This window comes from Hemiscyllium ocellatum, chromosome 25 (assembly GCF_020745735.1).
Source record: "Hemiscyllium ocellatum isolate sHemOce1 chromosome 25, sHemOce1.pat.X.cur, whole genome shotgun sequence".
In the NCBI taxonomy this organism is placed as follows: domain Eukaryota; kingdom Metazoa; phylum Chordata; class Chondrichthyes; order Orectolobiformes; family Hemiscylliidae; genus Hemiscyllium; species Hemiscyllium ocellatum.
Genome location: NC_083425.1, coordinates 7,776,406 through 7,795,475, shown reverse-complemented (window position 1 = coordinate 7,795,475; position 19,070 = coordinate 7,776,406). Strand labels below are relative to the sequence as shown.

General features: G+C 47.6%; 1 protein-coding gene across 2 annotated transcripts in view; it reads right to left on the bottom strand.

The window, feature by feature from the left end:
- The window catches only part of LOC132827915 (protein kinase C alpha type), a 404,683-nt gene that overhangs the window by 169,943 nt on the left and 215,670 nt on the right, over positions 1 to 19,070 (bottom strand). For both annotated transcript variants that reach the window (XM_060844727.1, XM_060844728.1), the window contains exon 4: positions 2,801 to 2,912. In XM_060844727.1, coding sequence (XP_060700710.1) covers positions 2,801 to 2,912 — 112 coding nt within the window. The remainder of the gene's footprint in view (positions 1 to 2,800; positions 2,913 to 19,070) is intronic.

Below are 19,070 nucleotides of genomic sequence, written 5' to 3'. Positions count from 1 at the left end.
CCTTGTGGTACTCCACTGGTCACAGGCCTCCAGTCTGAAAAGCAACCCTCCACCATCACCCTCTGTCTTCTATCTTTGAGCCAGTTTTGTATCTAAATGGCTATTCTCCCTGTATTCCATGAGATCTAACATTGCTCACCAGTCTCCCATGGGGAACCTTGTCGAACACCTTACTGAAGTCCAGATAGATCATGTCCAGTGCTCTGCCCTCATCAATCCTCTTTGTTACTTCTTCAAAAAACTCAATCAATCATGATTTCCCACACACAAAGCCATGTTGACTATCCCTAATCAGTTCTTACCTTTCCAAATACATGTACATCCTGTCCCTCAGAATTCCCTCCAACAACTTGCCCATCACCAACGTCAGGCTCACTGTTCTATAGTTCCCTGGCTTGTCCTTACCACCCTTCTTAAACAGAGGCACTACGTTAGCCAACCTCCAGTCTTCCGGCACATCACCTGTGACTATCGATGATACAAATATCTCAGTAAGAGGCCCAGCAATCACTTCCCTAGCTTCCCACAGAGTTCTAGGGTACACCTGATCAGGTCCTGGGGATTTACCCACTTTTATGCGTTTCAAGACATCCAGCTCTTCCTCCTCTGTAATATGGACATTTTTCAAGATGTCACCATCTATTTCTCTACACTCTGTATCTTCCATGTCCTTTTCCACAGTAACCACTCATGCAAAATACTCAGTTAGTATCTCCTGCATCTCCTACAGCTTAACATAATGGCTACCTTGCTGACCTTTAAAGGGCCATTTTCTCTCCCTCATTACCCTTTTGTCCTTAATGTATTTGTCAAAACCCTTTGGATTCTCCTTAACCCTATTTGCCAAAGCTATCTCATGTCCCCTTGTTGCCCTCCTGATTTCCCTCTTAAGTATACTCCTCCTGTCTTCATACTCTTCTAAGGATTCACTTGATCTATCCTGTCTATACCTGACATATGCTTCCTTCTTTTTCTTAACCAAATGCTCAATTTCTTTAGTCATCCAGCATTCCCTATACCAACAGCTTTTCCTTTCACCCTGACAGGAATATACTTTCTCTGGACTCTCGCTATCTCATTTCTGAAGGCTTCCCATTTTCCAGCCGTCCCTTTACCTGTAAACAGCTGCACCCAATTAGCTTTTGAAAGTTCTTTCCTAATACCGTCAAAATTGGCCTTTCTCCAATTTAGAACTTCAACTTCTTTTTGGTTTAGCTCAGTTTGTGGGTCACCTGGTCTGTGACACAGAGTAACACTCACATCATGGGCTTGATTCCTGCACTGACTGAGGTCCCCATGAATGACACTCCTTCTCAATCTCTTCCCTCATTTTAATCACAGTGTCACTCAGGTTAAACCACCACCAGTATCTCTCTCTCTCTAATGAGAGTGCAGCCCCTCTGGTCTTGTGAGACTATGGTGACTTTCCCTCCACTTTATAAATACATGTGTATATAAAGGTGGTGCAGTAAGGTGAACCTCAAATTGCGTGACACACAAGTTGAGCCCATCACTGTACTTCATATCCTGAGATTTTCACACCAAGGGCGACAGGACGAGGGAGACAGGTTGGAGAACTGGGTCTTCAAAACCCAACAGCAGCTAATTTCACCTCAATTCTTTTAATTTAAAATTAAAATTAAATTAAATGAATTAAACAATTAAACAACTTCTGGACCATAATGAAACATTTTGAAATGTCTCACAGTAGCATTGCAAAACAAAACACGACACTAACCCACATAAAGAGATATCAGGACTGATGGCCCAAATGTTTGTGAGACTTGCAGGCTTTTTAGGTCCTAATGTACGTAATGTTTTGTTATGTGGACATTTATCTTCATATTGCAAAAATATAAATTATCGAAGGAACACGGCAATCTTCAATTGAGGTCCTGACCTCTAACATTCAAATAACCACCATGAAACACTGCCGTTTGCTGGCAAGTGTGTGAGACAGAGCGAGACAGAGAGAGAGAGAGAGAGAGAGAATGAGAGACAGCATATATGTGTGTGTGTGAGAAAGAGTGTGGGAGTGTGTGTGTGTGTATGGGAAAGTGTGTGTGCGTGTGAGAGACAGAGTCAGTGTGTGTGTGAGAGACAGAGTCAGTGTGTGTGTGAGAGACAGTGTTTATGAGAGAGTGTGTGTGAGAGACAGTGTGTGTGTCAGACAGTGTGCGTAAGAGAGTGTGGGCATGTGAGTAGGAAAGTGTGAAATACACAGTTTTATAAAAATATGCAGCAAGAGACCTCAGTGTAGACCTGAATCTCAGATTAAATCGCTGTCTATGATAAAACAACACTTTCCATCATGTCCAACATTAGTTAACAATTGTATTCATTTGGAATAAACTGTCATGACAGTATTTAACATTAACGTACTGTGATGTGAATGATTATACACACTCACCAGCACAGCAAGGCCTTCCATCTTTCTAAACTTGGTCTATGTTTGGAATTGAATCTGAGCTGTTAAACAGTGGAGCGAGGGACTGATTTGTCCAGATTTCAGACAAATGGAGGAAACCATCTGAAGAACTGGATGAACAGAAGTATTTGCTGAACGGCGAAATGTTTGGTGGTGTTTGGGTAAAGAGAAATGGGAGGAATGTTTGGTGGAATATAAACATCGACAGGGGCTAATGGACTGAATGGTCTTTTCTGTGCTTTCAGTTCAGGTTATAAGTGGTCTGTTTGCTGTGATTTATTCGAAAGTCCATTAAAATCCCATTAAGTAAAGTCTGCGTGCTTTTATCTTCTCTTTAAGTTGTTATGGAAAGACTGGAGTAAAAATACTCACTGTCACATTTCATCCCTTGGTGAATGAGGCCGTACAGCAGTGAGCCACAGTGGTCACAGAATGTTGGACTTCCATACGTGTGGATTTTAAATTTGTGTTTGCTCCTTGGGTCCTAGGAATAGAAGGAGGAAAAAATAAGACAGAATTCTTCACAATTCTTCTGGGTTTTCCTCACTGACCCTTTCTCCTAATCACAACTTCAGTAAGGTCTCCTCCTCGCTGCATATTCACACCACACACATTGTCAGGAGGAGCCACTATCTCTCCACGGAGACAGCAATCTCAGCGTTCCAGTGAGAGGGAGAGGGCCAACAGTGACAATGCCCTCTCATCAAACCAAACAACCAACGTGGCGTCCAATTCAGGAGATTGCAATTGGTCTCTCAGTGACCTGACTCACTCAGTACCCAAACGACACTAGCTTGCGAATGTGAACCTGATGTATTGACTAGAGATCAAGGATCAAAGAGCTGATTTTACAGAGTTAGCCTAAAGCTCCATGGCAACAAACCAAGAGCATCAATTAAATAAAAATATCACTTCCAGAAAATAATTTGACATAAAAGTAAGTTATTTAGCAGTATTTATTTAGTGGACACAAATTCTCAGAGCCAAGTGATGACCTCCTCATTTACTGAGATGAAGATGTTATGTCCGTCACTGAGTAAGTCCAGGGTCTCAGTAAGGTCTCTCTGCAATGTCTGTGGCTCTCCACAAACTGCAAAGTAATCTGGTTAGTTCGGAACCAGTTAATCAATTCAATCACAATCGGCTAACCTCAGGTTCAGGTGGTCAGTCTGGGTTTGGTCACTCTGGGACAGTGGTCACTCTGGGTTTGGTCAGTCTAAGTTAGAGGTGGTCACTCTGGTCTTCAGCAAAGTGTGAAATTCAAAGTCAAATTCACACATCGCCCTACTTCCCATCTCAAACTATCACACAACAGAACTCCTGGTCACAACAAGATCTATGTGGGGACTAGTCCCTGAGACCTTCATTTACAAACAGACAGTTCACGATTCCAAATCCCTCCCGTATCGATCAGAAACCAGGTTTGTTGTCTAACCCAGTGCCTTCATCATCATCAGGCATTGCGCTGTGGGTAAGTCTCCCATCATATCCCATCATATCTTTAATATGTAGGAATCTAGTCATCCCTACCCAATGACTGAGCCTCACTACACTCTGGGGGAGAGAATTCCAAAGATTCACTGTTCTCTAAGTAAAGAAGCTCCTCTTCAACCGAATTCTAAATGGTCCATTCCTTTTCCAAGTCGATCTGCCATCAACCCATCGTTCAAGCCATACAAATGCAAGGCTATGAGCATCACCAATAACAAACAATTCAATCACTGCCCCTTCACAGTCAATGGTGTTACCATCACTGAACCTCCCAATATCAACATCCTGGAGGTTACCATTGACCAGAAACTCAACTGGACTGACCATTCAAGCACAGTGGCTACAAGAGCAGGTCAGAGGCTAGGAATACTGCAGCAAAGACCTCACCTCCTGACTTCCCAAAGCCTGTGCTTTACCTACAAGACACAAGTCAAGAGTATGATGGAATACTCCCCACTTCATTGGATCAGTGCAGCTCCAACAACACTCAAGAAGCTTGACACCATCCAGGATGAAGCAACCAACTTGATTGGCATCACATTCCCAACCAACCACTCCGTCCAACACCAATGCTCAGAAACAGCAATGCATACTATTTACAAAATATACTGCAGGAATTCACCAAAGATCCTTAGATAACACCTTCCATACCAGTGACCATTTCTGTCTAGAAGGACAAGGGCAGTGAGTATTTGGGAATGTAATCACCTCCAAGATCCCCAGAGAGAGGCAAAAACGCTGGCCACCCAGCGACACCCACATCCCATGAGGCAATATGTTAAAAAATTACACTCCTGTCCTGTGCCTTCTATCTGGTGGACAAGCTTTGAGGAATTAGGAGGTGAGTTACTCAGTACAGAATTCCCACCCTCTGACCTGCTCTTGTCGCCACTGTGTTTATGTGGTGAATCCAGTTGAGTTTCTGGTCAATGGTAACCCCCAGGATGTTGATAGTGGGGGACTCAGTGATGGTAACACCATTGAATGTCAGGATGCAATGATCAGTTTCTTGCTGGTTAGTGATGCTAATTGCCTGGCATTTGTGTGCTGTGAATGTTACTTGCCACTTGTCAGCCCAAGCCTGGATATTGTTCAAACCTTGTTACATTTGAACATGGACTGCTTCAGTATCTGAGGAGTCACGAATGGTTCTGAATATTGTGCAGTGAACATCCCCATTTTTGACCTTATGATGCAGGGAAGGTCATTGATGAAGCAGCGGAAGATGGTTGTGCCTAGGACACTACCCCGAGGGTCTCCTGCAGCGGTGTCCTGGAGCTGAGATGACTGACCTCCAACAAGCACAACCATAGTCCAATGTGAGGGGTATCATGCCAACCAGCTGAGAGTTTGCCCCCAATCCCCACCATAACCATTGATTCCAGTTTCACTAGGACTCACTGACGCCACACTCTGTCAAACCAGCCTTGCCTCCCCTCTGAAATTCAGCCCGTTCTTCCCTGGTTGAACCAAGGTTGTATTGAGGTCAGGAGCTGAGTGGCCCTGGCAGAACCCAAACGGGGCGTCAGTGAGCAGGTGATTGCTGAGCAGGTGCTGCTTGATAACGCTGTTGGTGACCCCTTCCATCACTTTCCTGATGATTGAGTGAAGACTGACTGGCCGATAATTGGCCAGGTTGGATTTGTCCTGCTTTTTGTCTACAGGACATACCTGGGCAGTTTTCCTCATTGGCAGTGTTACCTGCAACAGCGCAGAACCTGTACGATGCTGGAAGTGAATGGAAGCTCCAATACTGCTGGGTTTCTGACTCAGCGTTATTACTCTAAAGGCAATGATTTTTTTCCATTAAAGGGCCTGATGGGTATCAGTGGAGCCAGTCCGGTTGGTGCTGTAGCTGCTGAGGAGCTGAACAGCACAGGCAGAAATCACCAGGATGGATTCTTAGTCTGCCAACTTCAGTGCCAATCAACCCAGAGCAACCCTGGGCAGCAGCCAGAGAGACAGGGGGTAGTGGTCGATGTAACCCTGAATTAATACACAAGGTTTCAGGGTGTGAGAGACCATACATCCTGATTCCATCCTCTCACAGAGTCCAGTCTCCATGTTATTTAGATGGGATGTTATTCCCAACTAGCCAGCGTTCATGCCATTTTATGTACATGCATTGTCGTTTCCATGACCCTTGTACTGTTCTCTGTCATTCTCTCTCGGGATGTGGGTGCTGCTGTTTGGACCAGCATGTCTTGCCCATTCCCACCAGCCCTTGAGAAGATGGTACTGAGCTGCCTCCTTGGAGGCTGGAGTACAGTTACACAGTCGCCTGTAGCACTGTCCCTGCTGGCCTGTGGGGGATCTGTATCTTACCCTCAGTGTGTGATACGCCTGAGCACCGACTGATCTTCAAACCAGTCAAACCAAAATCATCAAGTTCCTCGGAGTGACGCTAACCAAAACCTGTTCTGGGTTTCTAATGTAGATGCTCTGGTCCAGGCCGCATGACAACACCTCTTCTCCCTCGGGTGGTTCAGGAAATTCAGCATGTCCAGAAGGACCCTCACTAACCTCTAGAGATACACCATTGAGAGCACACTATCCGGTGTATAACAGCCTGGGATGGTAACTGCTTTGCCCAGGATTGTAAGAGACTACAGAAGCTTGTGTGCAGAGCCCAGACCATCACAGAAGCCAACCTCCCATCCATGGACTCCATTTTCATGTCTCATTGCTGTGGAAAGGCTGGCATCATCATCAGAGACCCCTCCCAGCCCAGTGATGCTCTCCCACAAATTCTTCCTCAAAGCCTGAACACATGCCCCAGCAGGTTCAGGGACAGCTTCCCCCTAGCCATTAATAGATTGTTGAATGGACTCTCTTGCCTCAAATCCTGCTGATCTTGCTAACAATGCTCCTCCCTAGCACACAAATACCTCTGTCTAAATCTTTCTGATCAGTATATCCTTGCTTACCATGATCTGCCTGTACTGCTCATAAACCAAGCTTTTCACTGTACTTTGGTACACGGGACAATAAATCAATCAAAATACTGTGGATGCTGGAAAAAACTGAAATAAAAAAAATGGATAGTACTGGAGATTCTGTCTAAGTCTGGCAGCATCTGTGGAACAGAAGTTATACCAGACTCAAAATGTCACCTCTTTGTTTCTCTCTCCACAGATGCTGCCAGATGTACTGAGTTTCTCCAGCAATTTACATACTTATTTTCAAATCAGCCTCCCAGTGAGAGTCCAGGTCCAGGGGAGGACTGAGAGAGATAGAATTCCAGGTAACTGCGGTGCCCAACCCCTTTGTGAAGGTCAGTGTAATCCAGGAGATTTTTAAAGGACGTGACACCAATTAATGGACATTTAGCTACACATGAAAACACAATCCTCACCTTCTCCAATTACCATTAAAGCTTTTCTTTGTTTACACAAGTAAAGTCTGATTTAGATGAAACATGTCACTTATTCTGTTAACAAAGCTGTACCACTCAACAAGATTAGGCCTTGCTTTGGGTTTTGTTTGTATCCGTGTGTTTTTTTAATCCCTGTCACCGTGTTGCCATGGGGCAAATCTACCAACGGTGTCAAAAGAAAAAGCCAGTTGTCAATGAATTAATTCCCTCAGTATTGTTCTGGTGTGACGATAAATTAAACAGAATCATTTACACAACAACACTGGCTAAACTCTCCCTGGAGTAGTCAGCTCCAAAAGATCTGATGATACCTTTGGAAAAATGCCATGATGTGGAGATGTCGGTGTTGGACTGGGCTGGACAAGGTTAAAAATCACATAACACCAGGTTATAGTCCAACAGGTTAACTTGGGAGCACCAGCTTTTGGAGTGCTGCTGGCTTTGTGTGATTTTTAAATTTGAAAAAGAGGTCAGTGTGTTTTTTAAATTAACGTCTGGATCCTTTCTCTTCTCCATGGTCAGAATTCCATCATTCTCCGTATGATAGCCAATAGCCAGGGTTAGTGTGGGACATCGGCATTTCTGCCTTCACGTCTGGGACGTTACTGAGATGTGGAGAAATGTCTTCACCCAGAGAGTGGGGAGCCTGGGGAATTCTCCGCCACACGAAGTGGTTGAGGGAGAAACAATGTTTTCAAAAAGGAGATAGAATTAGTTCTTAGGGTTAATGGGATCAAAAGGTATGGGGAGAAAGCGGGAATAGGGGACTGACTTGGAGGATCAGCCAGAAGCAGACTGAATGGGGAATAGGCTTGAGGGGCTGAATGGCCTCCTCCTGCACCTATTTTCTACGTTTCCTTGTTTTGAAGCAAAACATGATACCTCAATTTCATAAGCAGTGGCGAGACCAGATGATACCATAATTGATGAGAGAGTAGACAGTAAAGGAGGTTTTCTAAGATTAAATAGGTCAATGGGCTGAAAAATGGCAGATGGAGATCAATCGGGATAAGTGTGGGGTTTTGTATTTTGGTAACAAAAAGGGATTGGGCTTATATAATGAGTGGGAGGGCCTTGGGTCATGTTGTAGACCAACAGGGACCTAGGGGCTCAGGTATCCTTTGAAGTTCACATCATACACAGACAGGCTGGTTACAAAGGAATTTGGCATACTTGCTCTCATTTCTCAGTTCTTTGAGTATACAAGTTGGGAAGTCATGTCGAGGTAGTACAGGACATTGATGAGGCATTTTCTGGAATACTGTGCCTAGTTCTGGTAGTCCAGTTATAAGAAAGGTATTATTAAACTGGGGAGGCTTCAGAAGAAATGTTGCAAGGTTTGGAAGGTTTAAGTTATGAAGAAAGGCTGGGTAGGTTGGAACTTTTTTCATTGGAGCATAGGAGGTTGAGAGGAGGCCCTTTAGAAGCTTATAAAAATAATGAGGGGTATAGATAGAGTTAATGTGGCTGTCTTTTCCCTCAGATGGGGTATTTCAAGACCAGGGGGCACAGTTTTAAGATGAGATGTGAAAGATTTAAATAGACATGAGGGGGCGAATGTTTTACACAGAAGGTGGTTCATGTGTGGCATGAACTTCCTGAGGAAGTGGTGGATGTGGGTACAGTTACAACATTTCAAAGACATTTGGATAAGGACATGAATAGGAAAGGTTTGGAAGGATATTGGCCAGGAGCAGGCAGGTGGGACTACTTTAGTTTGGGATTGTGGTTGACATGGAGTGGTTGGGCCAAGAGTCTGTGTCCGTGCTGTACGAATCTACGACAATAAGATTGATCTCAAGAGGGTTGGAATATAAAAGCACCGTTGTGCTACTGAGACTTTATAAAGCTCTGGTTAGGCCCGATTTGGAGTACTGTGTCCAGTTTTTGTTCCCACATCTCAGGAAGGACATACTGGCACTGGAACGGGTCCAGCGGAGATTCACACGGATGATCCCTGGAATGGTAGGTCTAACATACGAGGAACAGCTGAGGATCCTGGGATTGTATTCATTGGAGTTTAGAAGATTAAGGGGAGACTTAATAGAAACTTACAAGATAATACATGGCTTGGAAAGGGTGGACGCTAGGAAATTGTCTCCGTTAGGTGAGGAGACTAGGACCCGTGGACACAGCCTTAGAATTAGAGGGGGTCAATTCAGAACAGAAACGCGGAGACATGTCTTCAGCCAGAGAGTGGTGGGCCTGTGGAATTCATTGCCGCAGAGTGCAGTGGAGGCCGGGACGCTAAATGTCTTCAAGGCAGAGATTGATAGATTCTTGATGTCACGAGGAATTAAGGCCTACGGGGAGAATGCGGGTAAGTGGAGTTGAAATGCCCGTCAGCCATGATTGAATGGCAGAGTGGACTTGATGGGCCGAATGGCCTTACTTCCACTCCTATGTCTTATGGTCTTATGGATCAAAGAGGGATGTTTGACAAAGTGCTTGAATGAAGGATCATGAGAGGAGACACAGAGAGAGTGAGAGAGAGAGCTCATGTCTTTCCCATTGCGATGGCTCTAGTTCATTGGGAAAGCCCGGTAGATCCTTCAGGGGCAAAGACAACAAAGCTCCAACAACCCGATCTCTCTCAACATCACACAAATAACAGCCTGAACATGAACCTCCTGTGACGGGACCCTCGGTCACAATGCTTTTGTCAAAAACACACTCCTGTCAAATCTATCCAATGTTATGCTGTACAAGCTGTCCACTGCTTCAAAGAGCCAGCAGAGACGCAGTGGGCCAAATGGCCTCCTATTGTTATTCTATGATTCACGCTCCCTGCTTCCTTCTGTGATTAATGCTGCATTAAAAAGAAAGTCATCAGAAGCTGTGCTGTTGGGGTTTCTGGAATTGAAAGGAATGTGAGAAGAAGGATTTGGATGGATGAGGAAGTGTCACTGGAAGGTGATCAGTCAGTGAGATGCAGAGACACTGGATCAGGAAGTGGGCAAAGCTTGAGGAGTCAGGAACCACCGACTAAACCTTTTCCACAACTCCCACCACCTTCAAGCGCTTCAGATGTTGCCAACAAGTAATTTAAGAGCAGCAGGGAGAAAATACATACAAATGCAGATTCTCGAGATGTGACTATTAATAAAAATGAACTTGGCTGAAAAATGACTGTAACCAATGAGGAATTAAAATCCAATCAAAGCAATGGCTTTACCTTCTCAGCCTCCTATACCACCCCGCACAGATTCAGTGCCTCGGACTGACTTACAAACCTTCCAGGAAGTTCCAGGAGAACGTGAAAGTGAGCTGCAATGAGATACTCGGCCAAGGGGACCAAAGAGTCAGGGTTCAAGGAGCATCTTAAAAGAGGACCGAGAGAGAGAGAGAGAGAGAGAGAGAGAGAGAGAGAGAGAAGCAGAGGGATTCAGCGGAAAGGGGTTTAAATCCCAGAGCCGAGAGCCAAGGCAGCTGCAGGTATGGCCCCCTCCAATGGAGCAGCAGGGGAAGAGGAGGAGGTCGATGGAACACAGTACTGCCGGAGGACGTTACAGTGAGGGGGGTAACAGGACAGTGACTGAGGCCATTAGGAGCTCACATGGTGAATCGGGACAGGCCGGGCTGATGATGGAGCCACGGTGACCTCACCTGGATTCCTCTCCACCCAATTCCCAGGACAAGACTGATCAGGAAACAAATGCTGTCGGGATTGGCGCTTGTGATGCAGTGGTAGTGTTCCTACCTTGGGCTGAGGAGGCCTTGGTTCAAGTCCCTTCTTAACACATCCATACAAAACCACCACAGAAAGCAGTCAAGGCCAAACCATTGTGTGGTTTCAAAAAAAGAGGTAGATATAGCACTTGGGGCTAAAGGGATCAAAGGATATGGAGGAAAGCAGGAAGAGACCGATCAATTGGATGGTCAGCCGTGATCAGAATGAATGGTTTAACAAGCTTCAAGGGCTGAATGGCCTGAACCTATTTTCTATATAAAAAGCAATTGCTGTGAGCGTGTGGTACAGTCCTTAGTGGTGCACAAGCCATAAACAAGTACATAAACACGGATGTGGGGTAAGACAGCAGTTATTCTGTCTTGTTGAGGGAAGTGGAGCAGAAATCACTAGCTCAGGGGTGTTCGGGTAAGCGAATCAACAATGCTGTTGCCTCTTTTCAAATATCATTGTTTCCCATAACATGAGCCTGGTCTCCCAGTGCTGTGCACTGATCTGATGATAACCACCAGAGGGTACTGGAGTGCAGCAGCGGCTGAGATTCCCTCTGAGTGAGCTGCCTCTTCTCTGTACCTCAACATCGCCTCCTGCTGGGACAGCAGTGGTCAAATCAGCAGCAAAGCATTTGTATTTGTCTAATCAGAGAGTCACAGAATCATAGAGATGTACAGCACGGAAACAGACCCAACTCGTCCATGCCGACCACATTAATCCAGTCCCATTTGTCAGCATTCGGCCCATATTCCTCCAAACCCTTCCTATTCATATACCCATCCAGATGCCTTTTAAATGCTGTAATCGTACCAGCCTCCACCACTTCCTCTGGCAGCTCATTCCATACACGTACCATCCTCTGAGTGAAAATTTTCCCCCTTAGATCCCTTTTGAACCTTTCCTCTCTCACCTTAATTCCATGCCCTCTAATTCTGGACTCCCTCGCTCCAGGGAAAATACTTTTATTATTTATCCTATCCATGCCCCTCATAATTTTATAAACCTCTATAACCCCTCAGCCTCCACCCTCCAGGGAAAATAGTCCCAGCCTGTTCAACCTCTCTCTAGAGCTCAAATCCTCCTACCCTGGCAACATCCTTGTAAATCTTTTCTGAACCCTTTCAAGTTTCACAACATCTTTCCGATAGGAAGGAGACCAGAATTGCATGCAATATTCCAACAGTGGCCTAACCGATGTCCTGTACAGCTGCAACATGACCTCCCAACTCCTGTACTCAATACTCTGACCAATAAAGGCAATCTATCAAGACCTGTATACCAGCACGGTGGCTCAGTGGTTAGGACTGCTGCCTCATAGCACTAGGGTCTCATGTTCGACACCAGCTTTGGGTGACGGTCTGTGTGGTGTTTGCGTGTTCTCCCTGTGTCTGAGTGGGTTTCCTCCAAGTGCCCTGGCTTCCTCCTACAGTCTAAAGATGTGCAGGTCATGTAGATTGGCCATGCTGAATTGCTCATAATGTTAGGTGCATTAGTCAGAGAGAAATGGGTCTGGGTGGGTTACTCGTCGGTGGGGCTGAAGGGCCTGTTTCCACACTGTAGGGGATCCAACCTAATCTAAAACCTCTAAGGAACTTTACAAACAATGAAATACTTTATTTTGATCTGTAGTTACTCTTGCAATGGCAGTAAAATTGGCAGGAGAAAGTGAGGACTGCAGATACTGGAGATCAGAGCTGAAAATGTGTTGCTGGAAAAGTGCAGCAGGTCAGGCAGCATCCAAGGAACAGGAGAATCGACGTTTCGGGCATGAGCCCTTCTTCAGGAATTCCTCAAGAAGGGCTCATGCCCGAAACGTCGATTCTCCTGCTCCTTGGATGCTGCCTGACCTGCTGCACTTTTCCAGTAAAATTGGCAGCCAATATACGTAAAGCAAGCTCCCATGGGCAGAAGAAATATGTTACGGGCCAAATAGTTTGTTTTGGCGATGATCGAGTAATAATTATTGGCCAAGTGAAAATGGACCATTGAGTCATGATTATGTTGTTGTTGAGGGAGCTGGGGAAGGTGTGCTAATGCCCAGATGCCCAGTTAATGAGGAACATGGGTATAATTCCCACCACAGCAGGTGATAAAATTCAAGGTCAATGACAAATGCAACTGCAATTACAACCTAGTTTCAGGCTGACTGTGCAACAAATATCGATTGTTCAGGAAAACCCCAGCTGATTCACTAAAGTCTCTGGGGGAAGGAAACCTGCCATCCTCACCTGGTCTGGCCTACATGGGACACCAGACCCACAGCGATGCGGTGAACCAAACTGGTCCCTTAGCATTAAGGACGTGGCAATAAACAATGGCCAAGCCAACAGGGCCCACCCAAATCCCTCGAGACAATAAAAGAAGGATTTTGTCCGCACATTTCTTTAACCCTGCATCTACAGAACTTTCCACAAACAGCAAAGCTCTACCTCAGTACATCCCTCCCTCAGTACATCCCTCCCCCAGTACATCCCTCCCCCAGTACATCCCTCCCCCAGTACATCCCTCCCTCAGTATATCCCTCCCTCAGTACATCCCTCCCTCAGTATATCCCTCTCTCAGTACATCCCTCCCTCAGTACAGCCCTCCCTCAGTACAGCCCTCCCTCAGTACAGCCCTCCCTCAGTATATCCCTCCCTCAGTATATCCCTCCCTCAGTACAGCCCTCCCTCAGTACATCCCTCCCTCAGTATATCCCTCCCTCAGTACAGTCCTACCTCAGTACAGCCCTCCCTCAGTACATCCCTCCCTCAGTACATCCCTCCCTCAGTATATCCCTCCCTCAGTACAGTCCTACCTCAGTACATCCCTCCCTCAGTATATCCCTCCCTCAGTACATCCCTCCCTCAGTATATCCCTCCCTCAGTACAGCCCTCCCTCAGTACAGCCCTCCCTCAGTACATCCCTCCCTCAGTATATCCCTCCCTCAGTACAGTCCTACCTCAGTACAGCCCTCCCTCAGTACATCCCTCCCTCAGTATATCCCTCCCTCAGTACAGCCCTCCCTCAGTACATCCCTCCCTCAGTACATCCCTCCCTCAGTACAGCCCTCCCTCAGTACAGCCCTCCCTCAGTACATCCCTCCCTCAGTATATCCCTCCCTCAGTATATCCCTCCCTCAGTACAGCCCTCCCTCAGTACATCCCTCCCTCAGTATATCCCTCCCTCAGTACAGTCCTACCTCAGTACATCCCTCCCTCAGTATATCCCTCCCTCAGTACATCCCTCCCTCAGTATATCCCTCCCTCAGTACAGCCCTCCCTCAGTACAGCCCCCCCAGTACAACCCTCCCTCAGTATATCCCTCCCTCAGTACAGTCCTACCTCAGTAAATCCCTCCCTCAGTACATCCCTCCCTCAGGACAGTCCTCCCTCAGTAAAGTGCTCCCTCAGTAATCCCTCCTTCAGTACAGTGCTCACTCAGTATATCACTGAGGTACAGCGCTCCCTCTGTGTTGCACTGGGGTACAGAGTTCCCTCACTACATCACTGGGGTACAGCATTCCCTCAGTGTTGCACTGGGTACAGCACTCCCTCAGTGTTGCACTGGGGTACAGTGTTCCCTCAGTGTTGCACTGGGGTACAGCGCTCCCTCACTACATCACTGGGGTACAGCACCCCCTCAGTACATTCACTGGGGTACAGCGCTCCCTCAGTCTGTCACTAGGGTACAGCGCTCCCTCAGTGTTGCACTGGGTACAGCATTCCCTCAGTGTTGCACTGGGTACAGCACTCCCTCAGTGTTGCACTGGGGTACAGTGTTCCCTCAGTGTTGCACTGGGGTACAGCGCTCCCTCACTACATCACTGGGGTACAGCACCCCCTCAGTACATTCACTGGGGTACAGCGCTCCCTCAGTCTGTCACTAGGGTACAGCGCTCCCTCAGCGTTGCACTGGGGTGCAGCACTCCCTCAGTGTTGTACTGGGGTACAGCGCTCCCTCAGTACACCACTGGGGTACAGTGCTCCCTCAGTGTTGTACTGTGGTACAGTACTCCCTCAGTACATCACTGGGGTACAACGCTCCCTCAGTGTTGCACTGGGGTACAGTGCACCCTCAGTCTGTCACTGGGGTACAGCGCTCCCTCAGTGTTGCACTGGGGTACAGCGTTCCCTCACTACATCACTGGAGTACAGTGTGCCCTCAGTGTTGCACTGGGTACAGCACTCCCTCAGTGTTGCACTGGGGTACAGCGCTCCCTCAGTGTTGCACTGGGTACAGCACTCCCTCAGTGTTGCACTGGGGTACAGCGTTCCCTCAGTGTTGCACTGGGGTACAGCGTTCCCTCACTACATCACTGGGGTACAGCGTTCCCTCAGTACATTCACTGGGGTACAGCGCTCCCTCAGTCTGTCACTAGGGTACAGCGCTCCCTCAGCGTTGCACTGGGGTGCAGCACTCCCTCAGTGTTGTACTGGGGTACAGCACTCCCTTAGTGTTGTACTGGGGTACAGCACTCCCTCAGTACATCACTGGGGTACAGCGCTCCCTCTGTGTTACACTGGCATGCAGTGCTCCCTCAGTATCACACTGGGGTACAGTGCTGCCTCAGTATTGCACTGGGGTACAGCGCTCCCTCAGTGTTGTACTGTGGTACAGCATTCCCTCAGTGTTTCACTGGGGTACAGCGTTCCCTCAGTGTTGCACTGGGGTACAGCGCTCCCTCAGTACATCACTGGGGTACAGTGCTCCCTCTGTGTTGCACTGGCATGCAGTGCTCCCTCAGTATCACACTGGGGTATAGTGCTCCCTCAGTATTGCACTGGGTACAGCGCTCCCTCAGTGTTGCACTGGGGTACAGTGCTCCCTCAGTATTGCACTGGGTACAGCGTTCCCTCAGTGTTGCACTGGGGTACAGCGTTCCCTCAGTGTTGCACTGGGGTACAGCGTTCCCTCAGTACATCACTGGGGTACAGCACCCCCTCAGTACATTCACTGGGGTACAGCGCTCCCTCAGTCTGTCACTAGGGTACAGCGCTCCCTCAGCGTTGCACTGGGGTGCAGCACTCCCTCAGTGTTGTACTGGGGTACAGTGTTCCCTCAGTACATCACTGGGGTACAGCGCTCCCTCTGTGTTGCACAGGGATACTGTGCTCCCTCAGTATCACACTGGGGTACAGCGCTCCCTCAGTATCACACTGGGGTACAGTGCTCCCTCAGTATCACACTGGGGTACAGCGCTCCCTCAGTATTGCACTGGGGTACAGCGCTCCCTCAGCATTGCACTGGGATACTGTGCTCCCTCAGTATTGCACTGGGGTACAGCGCTCCCTTAGTATTACACTGGGATACAGCGCTCCCTCAGTATTGCACTGGGGTACAGTGCTCCCTCAGTACATCACTGGGGTACAGCGCTCCCTCTGTGTTGCACTGGGGTACAGCTCTTCCTTACTTATATTTAGATGGCAGTTGAGAGTTTGTGGCCCAGTCCATGGAATGGGACATTTGGTGTAAGTATTTGTAGTCAGCTCTCTGGAGTCACTGGGTGCTGGCTGATAAACACTGACAGCTTATTGGTCTTAATCCTTCGTTTTAAACACTATTTTGCTGAGGGCGGATGAGAGAGTGGATGCAACCAGTGAATACTTGGGTTTAAGTTACTGCATTAAATGAATACAGAGAGATAGGCCTCTGACACTCTCTCTCTCTCTATATCACGCTGCCTTAATGTGGTCTGTTTCTCACAATCAACGGATTCTCTGTCTCTCTCTCACACACTTAGCTATAATCCACCCTGTAATGTTCGCTCTCTCTCATACATTCACAGCTATCAAAGTAATCCTCTCCTTCTTCACTCCCCCACGATCACTCAAGCGTCTTGGTTACAGGGGGATTTATCGAATACCTTATCAACCCAGGGGGGTGCTGGGAGGATGCCAGGATTCTGGTCTAGCCCTGTCAGAGAGCCCCCGGCCCTCGCGTTTGTATTTAGTATCGGAGACGGGAAAGAGCAGGCTGCTGACTAACGGACATTACAGGCCGAGGCTGTGGCTGGACAGTCCACTCTTTATAACACCCAATGTTTATCACTGGGTAGAGAAAGGGACAACTCCTTTTGTCAACGTCCCCAGCTCACGGTGTTACCTCCCTCCACCGCCTCCACTCCACCCTCCCTTTCCACCCCAACCTCCATCCCTGATAACCACTGCCACACTCACCCACCTCCCCACCCCCTCCTCATGCCCCCCACTGTGACACCCCCTCCACCTCCCGACCCACCCCACCCTGGATACAGGGGACACTCAGCAGACCCTGTACCCCCTCCTCCGGTGGATGGGTGGGCTGGGGGTGGGGTGAGGAGCAGAGCCTGCCTATGGGTCCTCATTCCCCCCTCCCCAGCTCAGGGATGAGGAAGATCCCATGGGCAGTGGGGAGTGGAGGAACCTCTCCGACGAGGAGCCTGGGCACATGTTCAGCCTGAACATGAGGAGCGAGCATTTCAGAATGACAGCTTCCCCCTCAGGAAGAACCGCAAAGTGATAAATCACCATCTGAATTAGCACACCGTCTGCAGCCCCTGACACATCCCAAACTAGGTCACTGGAGGTGAAGTTATGACAGTTGGATGTCTGGCTGAATACTGCAATCATACCCCTGCCTGCCTCATTCCCATGGTCTCTGACAGGTGTTCCTGCTATATCCCATCGTCAGCAAGCTCCGTTTGTTCAGGACAGTCTATAAGCAGCACCCCATTGACGATCAGGCCTTCACTCCACACGGCCTGGCCAGGTTAATAGAAGCCTTCTGTCTCGGTTGCTCTTCACCTTCCAGTGTGGTGGGCAAGTTGTTGGAGGGAATCCTGAGGGACAGGATGTGCATGTATTTGGAAAGGCAAGGACTGATTCGGGATAGTCAACTTGGCTTTGTGTGTGGGAAATCATGTCTCACAAACTTGAGTTTTTTGAAGAAGTAGCAAAGAGGATTGATGAGGGCAGAGCAGTAGATGTGATCTATATGGACTTCAGTAAGGCATTAGACAAGGTTCCCCATGGGAGACTGACTAACAAGGTTAGATCTCACGGAATACAGGGAGAACTAGCCATTTAGATACAGAACTGGCTCAAAGGTAGAAGTCAGAGGGTCTTGGTGGAGGGTTGTTTTTCAGACTGGAGGCCTGTGACCAGTGGAGTGCCACAAGGGTCAATACTGGGTCCTCTACTTTTCAACATTTATATAAATGATTTGGGTGCGAGCATAAGAGGTACAGTTAGTAAGTTTGCAGATGACACCAAAATTAGAGATGTAGTGGACAGCAAAGAGGGTTACCTCAGATTACAACAGGATCTTGACCAGATGGACAAATTGGCTGAGAAGTGGCAGATGGAGTTTAATTCAGATAAATGCGAGGTGCTGCAGTTTGGGAAAGCAAATCTTAGCAGGACTTATACACGTAATGGTAAGGTCCTAGGGAGTGTTGCTGAACAAAGAGACCTTGAGTGTAGGTTCATAGCTCCTTGAAAGTGGAGTCGCAGGTAGATAGGATAGTGAAGAAGGCGTCTGGTATGCTTTCCTTTATTGGTCAGAGTATTGAGTACAGGTGTTGGGAGGTCATGTTGCAGCTGTACAGGACATTGGTTAGGCCACTGTTGGAATAGTGTGTGCAATTCTGCTCTCCTTCCTATTGGAAAGATGTTGTGAAACTTGAAAGGGATCAGAAAAGATTGACAAGGGTTTTGCCAGGTTTGGAGGATTTGAGCTAAAGGAAGAGGCTGAATAGGCTGGGGCTGTTTTCCCTGGAGTGTCAGAGGCTGAGGGGTGACCTTATAGAGGTTTATAAAATCATGAGGGGCATGGATAGGGTAAATAGACAAAGTCTTTTGCCTGGGATCAGGGAGTTCAGAACTAGAGGGCATAGGTTTAGGGTGAGAGGAGAAAGATATAAAAGAGACCTAAGGGGCAACTTTTTCACGCAGAGGGTGGTGCGTGTATGGACTGAGCTGCCAGAGGAAGTGGTGGAGGCTGGTACAATTACAACATTTAAGAGGAATTTGGATGGATATATGAATAGGAAGGGTTTGGAGGGATATGGGGCGGATGCTGGCAGGTGGGTCTAGATTGGGTTGGGATATGTGGTCGGCATGGACGGGTTGGAC